This window comes from Centruroides vittatus, unplaced genomic scaffold (assembly GCF_030686945.1).
Source record: "Centruroides vittatus isolate TY-2023 unplaced genomic scaffold, ASM3068694v2 contig_7, whole genome shotgun sequence".
NCBI lineage: Eukaryota > Metazoa > Arthropoda > Arachnida > Scorpiones > Buthidae > Centruroides > Centruroides vittatus.
The window spans coordinates 403,998-414,976 of record NW_027122442.1 but is presented as its reverse complement, the minus strand read 5'-3'; the positions used below and the strand labels follow the sequence as shown (position 1 = coordinate 414,976).

The 10,979-nt window shown below is 29.0% G+C and overlaps 1 protein-coding gene across 1 annotated transcript; it reads left to right on the top strand.

Annotated features, from left to right (window-relative positions):
- The first annotated feature begins 1,410 nt into the window (after positions 1–1,410).
- On the top strand, positions 1,411–8,878 carry LOC136980422 (mitochondrial import inner membrane translocase subunit Tim10 B). Its single transcript, XM_067276531.1, has 4 exons — positions 1,411–1,464; positions 2,927–2,977; positions 7,515–7,610; positions 8,641–8,878. The coding sequence occupies exons 2-4, from the start codon at positions 2,948–2,950 to the stop codon at positions 8,797–8,799; spliced, it is 285 nt and encodes a 94-aa protein (XP_067132632.1). The 5' UTR covers positions 1,411–1,464; positions 2,927–2,947; the 3' UTR covers positions 8,800–8,878.
- The last annotated feature ends 2,101 nt before the right edge of the window (positions 8,879–10,979 follow it).

Here is a 10,979-nt window from a genome sequence, read left to right as displayed (position 1 = left end):
ATACTTTTCTTCTGTTATATATAACAGAGACGTTAAAGTGAAAACGAATTGAAAAATGATATATACCATACTCTCAGTGAAGTTTGATTAAAAACACACAATAATGCTTTAGCGAATACAAAATTCCAAAAAGTTTTTAACAGTTATAGGCAGAGGCAGGGAGGAACCATAGGCATGGAAGTCTGAATTAGGTGCAAATAGACTAAGATTAGCGAGGTTGAGGCCGAAGTTTTCAACGCGAAAACGTGTACGTCGGACGTTCGGCGCCGCTTTCCTGAAAGCCTAGAAGTTTGGCAATGGCCTTTGGAATGTCGAGCATGTTTCCACTGACTTTCCAAACGCCATTGTCAAACTTCTAGGCTTACAGAAATGTGGCGCTGAACGTCCGACGTACACGTTTTCGCGCTTAAAACTTTGGCCTCAACCCAGCGTTGCCGCAATGAAATTTCAAAACGTACTGAAGCTCCTTCAAAAAATGTACTATTTCTATTGTTGGTTGTTGTTGATATTAATATACGATCATACTCAATTTTTGGGCTTATTTCAAATTCATATTCATGAATACTGGTTAAATACGAATACTTTAAAATTAAATATTTCATAAAAAGATTTTATGAAAATAGTTTGTATGGTTTTTTGTTAACGCTGATTATTAGTTACAGCATTAAAAGTTGATTTTTTAAAAATATAATAGTGATGGATAAAAAATAATTATAAGTTAAATATGCGTGGGCAGATTCAAATTAACAAAAGTTATTTCTTTTACCAAGATTACTAAAATTGAAATTCATAATTTAAGAATTAAATTATAGTGATAGAAAATAATATAAAAGTATTTATATTATACTCGTACAATTTCAAAACTATTTTCTGTAATAATTCGACTCTGACTTAAAGGATATTTTGATATTATTGACGATAAAAGTTTAAAATCATTGCTTTCCTTACTTGTCCATTATTTTTGTTTGACAGAGTTGAATTGTTTGGACCACGTGACGTGAAAAATTTTGTCAAGGTCCTCATGAAAATGTGCAGACGACTGAAACGTTTGACACGTGTGAAAAAGGACCATTGACTCAAGACATTTGCACGTGCATCTGTATGTTGTTGACGTCGACCGACATACACCATGTGTATGTTGTGATTGGGTAAATCAAATTAGCGAGCAGTGACACTAGTCACACTAGTGTGACTTTATTAAACTAATTTTTTTCGCATTTTCTCGTTAAGACATGAAATATTATTTTGTACCGTAAATGGTACTAAAATATTATAATGTACTCAAAATGTACTAGAAATCTAAGTGTACTTTCAATGCTCTCGAAAAAGCCGTTCTTAGTACAAATGTACTGTACTAGGAACGGCAACATTGCTTCAACCTTGCTATTAACTCAGTCAGTTGTCCGCTAGAGGGTGACGGGTAGTCGTAGATTGCTATGATTTCCGTATGAGAGAAATATATCGGTAAAGGTGTTTTTTCCCCCCGATTATTCTGATTTTTTAAAATTAAACTATAATTTATTTATACTGTAATTAATACAACTAGCGACTAATAATTATTTTACGTGTTATTAATGACTTAATATTAGCATTATACTATTCACATTCTTCTATAAATGTGGATTGTATACCATGTGGATAGTATAAGGGGTTATGCAACAAACTGTAGGTAGAAAGTATTCAGTTTATCTCTGCATATGATGATCAATGTTCTGAGACCATGAATGTATTAGTATACAATATACTCGATGATATAAATCATATACAGTGACTCAAAAAGTCTGCATACAGCAGTTATTAAAGTTATCAAATGTCCTGCAATATGAAAAAAAACAGTATGTTTCAGAACACTGTATATATTTATTGTAATTGTTTGTATATGCACCACGTATATAATAAGTAACCACTACTAAGCATAAGATAATGAATAAGAATATTAACAAAATACAGAAATTTAAAACAAGTCTGCATACAAATACAAACTATTTAGAATAAACTTAACCAAATTCGTGCTAGTATTCTGTAGCTAATCTTTTTCTCACTGATGAAACTAGTTTTGAAGTGTCTTCTATTTTATACCATTCTTTGCAAGGTAGCCTTTTGTATGGGCACATCTATTGTAGAGACATACTATACTAATACCATAAATGTTTACAGTGTTAATTTCAATAGAAACTAACTAGATTAAAGAACAAAAACTAATTAGTTTAAAGGAATTATTTCTTCAGATACATTGTCAGGACAGAATTTGCAGTTTAGAGCCTTGCATTATGAGTTTAGAGCTTATGCTCTGCACATTTTTACATGTATCATTATTTGGTGGTGGGAAAAGGCGTGTTATGTGTTATAGATTAGAGCTATAAGTCTCTGTATACTCTGTCATTTAGACTTTTTGAAGAAGTTTTTAAATTAAGTTTTAAATTGTATTTTTCAAATTAAATCTGAACAAGAGTTAAACAGGCCAAAAACATTTATATGATGGGTAATTTATGTTACAGTATTATTGACAAATTTTATATTAATTCAATTCTATAAAATTCAAATGTTTTTGTACATCTTAAAAATTTTTGACAAACTTACAGCATAACCAATTGTAATTCAATGTTCAGCTTAACATATATTAAATTAAGATGCAAAAAACACCAACAAAAAAAAAATTATAAGTTATTTAGCAAGTATTATGTTAAAAATAGAGTTGAAAGTGTAAATTGAATTCTTTATGGCATTATAAGTTTTGAAAAAGTTTTGTTAAGTAAGTTGGACTCCATAAAATTAAGTTATTTTGAATTATTGAAATTATAAAAGCTAAGAATACTGTACACAAATATATTGACATTTGAATTATTTTCATATTTATAGATTAAAAAATAATTTTTAAAAAATATTTTATGAGTATTTAACAATTTAATGTGTTAATATTTTTTAGGAAAATAAATAAATTGAAGAAATGGATCCAGAAGATGCATCTGTGAGAAATGTAAGTTTATATTTAAATATGTTTATCAACTCTGCAACAAAAATTCTATGATTTTGTATTTGATAATCAAGTCAATTCCTTCTATAAGTAGTAGATATGTAATATCAATGGCGCAGTTTCTTTATATTGTTTAAATATCAATTTCTTTAAAAAAGGTCTTTCTTTTCTTAAAAGATAATTGATGAAACTTCACAGTTAGGAACGATAAGTTCAACCGTCGTTATTTTATCTGTACCGCATTTCATCAGAGACAAAGACTATTGGGTTTTATCTTCATTATTCTTTATTTCACTATGCATTTCAGGTGCAATCTTTTTTGGTCTAATTTGCACCCTTCATCAGGTGTTACATTTCTACAAGTGGCAGAGAACACATTTATTATATTAATTATTGTAGTTGAATTTTTACAAGTTATACAAAGTTATTACAATTTTTATATACATGTCACAAGAATTTATTACAAATTATTTAAATTAATTTATCACAAATTATAATTATTACAAGAGATTATTACAAATTACATTATTATTAATATTATAGTGAACTAACCTTTTTTATTTAACATTTAGACATTCGGTACAGATAAAATAACAACGGTTGAACTTATCATTCCTAACTGTGAAGTTTCATCAATTATCTTTTAAGAAAAGAAAGACCTTTTTTTAAAGAAATTGATATTTAAACAAGTCAATTCCTTTTGAAAAAATCTCTTTTAACTCAATTTTGAAAGCTTTGTTTCTAAATTATTTTTTATTAAAGATTATAAATTAATTAAAGCTTATTGTTAAATTTAAAGTTTGAATTTAATAGTAAAGTTTAAGTAAAAATAAACAACCCTATTAACCCAACATAATAAACACGCCAACCACCGCCGTAAATCATTGGGCTATAATTAAATATAATTATAGATTTTAATACGAGATTGCACCTAACACCTCCCTCTAGTGCCAAATTCATTTATAATTTATAATTATATATTCCAAATTATAGCCCAATGATTTATGGCAATGATTGGTGTGTTAAGGTTAAGTAATTTTAATGTCTTATAATTCCAAACAATAAAACAAATGTATAGCATTAACATTTTCAGAACACAATTAAAAAGTTTTTTAGAATTTAGATTTTAAAAGATTTAAGAATCATAAATAAATTTGTATTTTTTAAATTAAGTGTATAGTCATTTTTGAACTTTCGTAATTTATTCTCTGTATTTTGATAAGATATATATATACAGCAGGCAGGGTGTAAGAGGAAAGATGTCACAACTTTAAGCAGTGATAGAATATGGCAAAAGGCAAAAGTAACAATTGTCATAATACAATGCTTGGTGGAATGTGAAATGTGAATGCAGAAACACAGTATGAAGAACATAGAAAACAAAAAGTTGTTTTAACCATGGATATTTACAAGAAATAACGTTTCATATTTATAAGAATTGTTCAAATGAGTGACCACCAACTGCAATATATGCATCACAACTGCTATGGAGTGATTGGCATACACTTTGGAAGATACCAGGCATGTCATGTACTTATGCAGCAGCGGTGGTAATTCTTGCAACAAGATCTTTAGGAGAGTCAATGGGCATTTCAAAATGCATATCCACCTTCTCAGCATTCGAATACTGTTGTGTCTCTGCGGTCATACAACTTCCAAATGATGATATGAAATGGAGTCCTTCTCACCAGCAAGCACCCTCTTGTGGCAAACCACTTGGCTTCTGACCATACACTGTATTAAAACAATTATTACTTTTGCCATGTTCTATCACCCCTTAAAGTTGCAACCATCTTTCCTGTTACACCCTGTATATTTCCAGAAATGGAAATTCCAACACCAAGAAGGAGCTATATTAGTTGAACAAAAATTATACAGAATATTTATATGATTTACCTTGATAATAGTTTCAAGGATACTACTCTTAGGATGTGGTTATAGTGCCACAGGAAATGCAAATTAGAAGTCTCCAATAGACATGTGGAGCTGTTTATAAGCATTGTGAAAAACTTAAATCAACTTAAATCAAGACACCCCCCCTCTCTTAAGAGCTAAATCCTTGCATTCCAATAATTTCAACCTTACTGAATCTTGGAAAAGGCTTTGGGCTGATGTCTCTCCGATGGACAGTCGACAACTTCTTTGTATCATAAAGCGACCACCTGGATTTGAATTATCCAGAAATCTTTGGAGTGTTAAATAGAATTCAGACCAAACATGAGTTATGTAGGGACAGTCTTTTTAGTTGGGGAAAAGTCGCATCCCCACAGTGTGACTGTGGTGCTGAAAGATAGACAATACATCATATCTTGGAAGATTGTCCAATAAGATCTTTTCTGGGACAACAGAGTGACTTCCTAATTGTGACTGAAAGTGCTCTAAACTATATTTCTAACTTAGATTTACATTTATGATTTGTGTTCCTTTTTCTGCTTTCTGTTCTTTTTACTAATTAGGTGCGTAGCCATACGCTAAATAAATAAATTGTGAAAAACTGATGACATTAGGCACAATGTAAAGAATGCCTCAAAGGTGACAATGAACTGCATATCAGCATTTTAACCACTTTGAATAATGCTGTGTGGTAGACTACAAGATGGATTTTCATTTTGTCAGATTTCAGAAAGAATGGTTCAAGATGTGTCCATCATGTACCTGTACAGTACAACTGTTGGCAGCAATGATCTGGGGAAGGCAGTAATTTTATAAGACTGAGTTCCAGACTTTCCTGAGTCACTGGAGAGGAAGAACATTGGCTCATTATGTAGGAAATCCCTGACAGATTCAAGCAGCAGTGGCATCTGATCCAACACTTCTCTGATCAAATGTATGCTCAAGTGGACACTATCATTGAATGTGGAATATGAAAGTGACTACAGTGGGTATTGAGATGGATAACATTCAACTTTCATATGGTGCTAAACACACATTTTGTGAATTACTCTCTCAAAACTCATATCAATGTAATACTTGTGAATACTATGTTTACTCTTTACATTATATATACTTGTGAGTACTATGTTGGCCTCTTTATTCCTAGACTTATTACAGTCTCTGGACACAAGATCAGCCTTACATCAATTTATTTTCCAAAAAATATGCGTTTTGATTTTGGATCTAGTCCCTCATGAGCTTTTTTACAAATACATATTTTTTGGAAAATAAATTGATATTGTAAGGCTGATCTTGTGTCCCAAGATGGTGTAATAAGTCTAGGAATAAATGAGCCAACATAGTGCTCACAAGTATATACCAAGCTAGACAAGAAGCATATTATAATATATTATACAGATAAATATTTTGAGTAATTTTCATTCACTTAGTATAACTCCTCCTCCTTGGTGTTGGGATTTCAATTTCTGGCAGTATATATAGTAATCTATATAACTTAATATAAACTTTTTTCAGTATGTTAATTTTATATGATGATGCCATTTATAATAGTAAAAAATTATTATCTAATAATATAAGCCATTGATCGTGTGTCAGTTTATCTGTAACAGTATGCATAGAATGGTCACTAGGGCCCCTAGCTATTATTTAAATTAACAATAAATTCAGTTTTTTTTCATAATATTAAAATAATAAATGCAGTTTTTTGCATTTTTGACTGCATTTTATTAGGGTACGCCATGAGAAATTCAGTATATTATTATTTTTATTTGTAATATGAATTTACTATTTATATTACGGAATGACACTGCTGCTGCTAGAACGCCCACTAGGGGACATCCCGGGCTACTAGTATATTCTAATATTGAACTTTAGTGTAGCACATAAAAATGATTGCTTTCTAAATAATAGGGAAATTGCATCTTAAATTATTTAATTTAAACAATAGGTTTTAAAAAATAAATTTATTGTATTATTTTATCTCCTTATAATGTTGGCATTTTAAAAATTTAAACATCTTTATTGCTTAAACAAAAGTAATAAAAATTCTGGAAATTTGGCATGAATAAAATATTAAATGCAATTAAATAAACGAAATATTTTTGAATTAAATTTAGGTTATTGATATTTTTAGACCAGTTTTGTGCATTTATACTGTTACATTAGAATGTGTAGCGTATAAAACTAAAATGTAAAATATTGTGTGTTCAAAAGTTGACAGTGTAAAAATTGGCATATCTATTTAATTGTTTTGCACCTGATTTCACTTATCTAAAATGATATAATAAACCCATGCTGAATTCAAATCTGCAAACTGAATTTGCATAAAACATTCTGCTTGCAAATTACTTCAGCATAAATATATCTGTTTTGTGTAAAATCCAAGAATAGCAAAAGGATCTAGAGATCATGGAAAAACTTCTTAATGCCTACAGGGCAGTAAGAGCAAAAGAAAAAAAAATAAATTATTAAAATTATATCATAATGCACTTAATCTGTAAATTCCATTAAAGGAAATTTTTATTTGTGTTTTTATATTTGTTACTTAACTTTTGAGCACCAGTGTGTAATTAAATTTCTTTTTGGTAAATATTTTAATAGAGAGAACAATTTACATTATAATAATTTTTTTGCAATTTTTTTCCAGTTCAAAGACTTTTTACTTATCTACAATAAAATGGCAGAGTTATGTTTTAATCATTGTGTTTATAATATGAATCAGAGAGATCTAACAACAGAAGAGGTAATTGTCAATCTTATATAGTTTAAAGAATATTTAATTATAAAATCCAAAATATGATATTAATTTTTTGTGTTAATACATTAAACTAATTCTCCAGAATTTTAGATTTTCTGGAAATATCAGAAACTTCTTTGGTCATATTAGAGATATTAGTTTGTCTAATCATTCAATGTGTATTTTATAGTTATAGCATTAGTAAAGTATAATATCACATATTTGTGGCTATAGGTTTGTTTGGATAAATCACTAGTGAAAAGTGATAATTTTAAGTAAAATGAATCTGTAATCTAGTGAACAAGGATCACCTTATCAAGTTTGTCACCAGGTTAACATGAATTTTTTAGCACAGATCAGATTCACTTTGCTTTATCATTTGAAAACTATTCAAATATTTTAATCATCAAAAATTGTTGAATTTGTACCAATGTCTGAGGTGATCACATACCTATTGAAACAAATCAAGTTTATTAAATTAAATTAATGTTTAGTTGTGCGTATATTAGAGGCAAAATTATTAATAAAAGGAATTATATATATATATATATATATATATATAATAAATTTTTAAAATTGGTAATAAAATACCCATATATTTGATGGTGAAATTAGTTTATTATTGATGATTTGAGTATTTGCAAGATTAATATTTATTGTAGGACAAAAATATCTCATTTATTTTGTTTTATACATTTTCAGTTGTATTGTAATTATTTAATAATACTAAAGTAAATAAGAATGTCCATATTTGTATAATAAAAGATTAACACGAAAATACATAATTAAATTGCAAAGATTTGATAATTTCATGACAGAGTTTAAAACTTTATTAATTTCCAAAAGTTAAATTGTAATTTCTTGTTAAAAACTAAAGCAGAATATGTAATATGACAATTAAATAGTTCAGTGTTTTATGGCTGTTTCAATGACAAAAACATGAATTTATTACAAAAAGCTGTATAAGTTTCTAAAATCTCTCACAAATAATTTTTTCTATTTGCAGAAATAATAATTTTATATATTTTTTATTTAGGTTGATTGTGTTAACAAATGTGCCAGTAAATCAATTCATATAAACCACAAACTGATGTCTATTTATATGGAAGTTCAACCAGAAATTGTCAATAAACGTATTGAAGAAGCTAATTTACAAGCACAATTAGCAAATGAACAACAAACATTTCAAACTTAATGTAAATTATTGTAAATACATTTGAAACTTTTTATATGTAGATATAAAATAAATACATTTTTTGTTGTCTTTAAAACTTTTTCATCAATCAGGTCATTAATAATGTATCATTTTTCTTCTTCAAATTGTAAAGTAATGAAACACAAGTGAAATGATTGGTGGTAAAATTTTTAAAATTAATTCTTAAATATATATATATATTTTCCAGTAAAGACAAAATAGGATTTAAATTTAACACACGGGTTATATCAAGAAATTAGTTGTGAAAAGAGTGATTTTTTTCTGTATCAACTCCCAGAAGTAACATACACAATCAAAAAGACGACACAACAAAACTGCTTTCCCAATAATGCAGATATAAAGACAATTAAGACTAAAAATTATAATTATGGAACTATAAGCTATTTGGAAATAAAGCATTCAAATGTTATATTTTCTTTAGGATTGCTTTGAATGTTTTAAAATGAATATTTTCCTTTGTGTGGTTCCAGGATATTCCAGTGACTGATTCTACTGGCTAATGAAGTATAACATACCAAAGTGTATATTTTAGGAAGACATGACTTTTATATTTTAATTTGCATTACATATATTAATTTTATTAAGAAATTCTATTTAATCTAAATCCTTTCATAAGACAATGTTTATAAAAAGAAATTAACAAAGCTTATATATAACAATGGTAGTATATATATATACATACACATACATACACACACAGGTAAAACTTCTCTAACTCAAACATCTGTAACGAAAATATTTCTTTAACTCAAAGAAAACAAAGCACTTGGTAGGTCTCAATGGAATAGCAGAGATTTAATGTCTGCAACTTAAATTTTCTTCAAGTTGAAGTTTTTCATGGTTCCCTGACACATTTAGACCATGGTTCCCTGACAGATTTATATTAATTTCAACCTCCCGACTTGAATTTTAATATTTTTTCTATCCAAAGTGGTCTTAATTATCGGATTTTCATGAAATTTTCAGACAGTTAGTTGTATCTAATCTCTAACACCAACTTTCAGACAATGTTCAAGTCCAAAGCGACAGGTCCTCTCATTTTATCTCAACAAGATGTACTGTGCAGTACCTGCAACTATTCAATTCCATTAGTTACATTGAACATTTTGCTGGTTGGCATTATAAGGGTTATTTACAACAAAAAAAAAACTATCAAAGATTCTTTATGTAATGCAAGAAAGGTAAAAATACAAATCTATTCAGAATCAGCATTTTTTACTCTATTGTTCTCTAACCTGAATCATCTGTAACTTGAAGTTTATTCCTGCCACATGGAGCTTTGAGTTGAGAAGTTTTACTGTATTTTATACATAACATAATATGCATCAGCTGATGCATGAAATTGTAGAATTACCATAATCACATGAAGTACATATAGATTTTGTGTTATTTCCAAATGTTTTTAGTGTATTTTAGCAGCTGAACTGTATAATTCAATTCCAGACAGTAAATTTAAATTGAGGTGGGTATTTAGTGACTTAGTAGTGTCTGAGTTGTATGACAACTCCAGAAAACTTTAAAATATGAAAACAATCTGTCAATTTACTAGTCCAGTTTATGATCAACTAGCTACATGCAGCTGGTGCTCAGTACACTGATGTACAGTACTTTTGGCAACTCCTCCTTTAATTATGTGTACAATAGTTTATGGACCCTGACATTGAAGAAATGACAAAATATTTTCAAAATTTTGCTTTTTAAACTGATAGTTTATTCACATGCCACTAATACACTAAAAATGTTGAAGTATAGAATGCTTCAACCTTTATACTATGTTTGCACACAATGCACGACTCACTTTGATCTCTATTTACCTACAATCTGGATTGTGACTGTCGCCACTCGAACGTGCTGTTCGCACAGGCAGTCCTCTTGAGAAGAACCCGACTATTACACACGATGATAAAACTGGCATAACTATGCGGTAAGTCACGAACACCAACAAACAAAATGGAAGTTTTGGTTAGAAATAAATACTTTTTCTTGCCATATATCTAATAGACAGATGTCATCGTCTCTCCAAACATCTTTTTTATTTCTCTGTCGATAGCCTGACACATGTTCCGTAGCCATCTTGTATTTCCTCGCGCACATGGGATTGTGGAAACTCTTATGACTAGATCTAGTTTCAAGAACTTTCTCGAGTTGATCGTGATTGA

Coding starts and splice junctions, on each gene's coding strand:
- LOC136980422 (XM_067276531.1), top strand. CDS start 2,948: ATGGATCCAGAAGATGCATCTGTGAGAAAT. Junction 2,978..7,514: donor AAGATGCATCTGTGAGAAAT/GTAAGTTTATAT, acceptor ATTTTTTTCCAG/TTCAAAGACTTTTTACTTAT. Junction 7,611..8,640: donor GAGATCTAACAACAGAAGAG/GTAATTGTCAAT, acceptor TTTTTTATTTAG/GTTGATTGTGTTAACAAATG.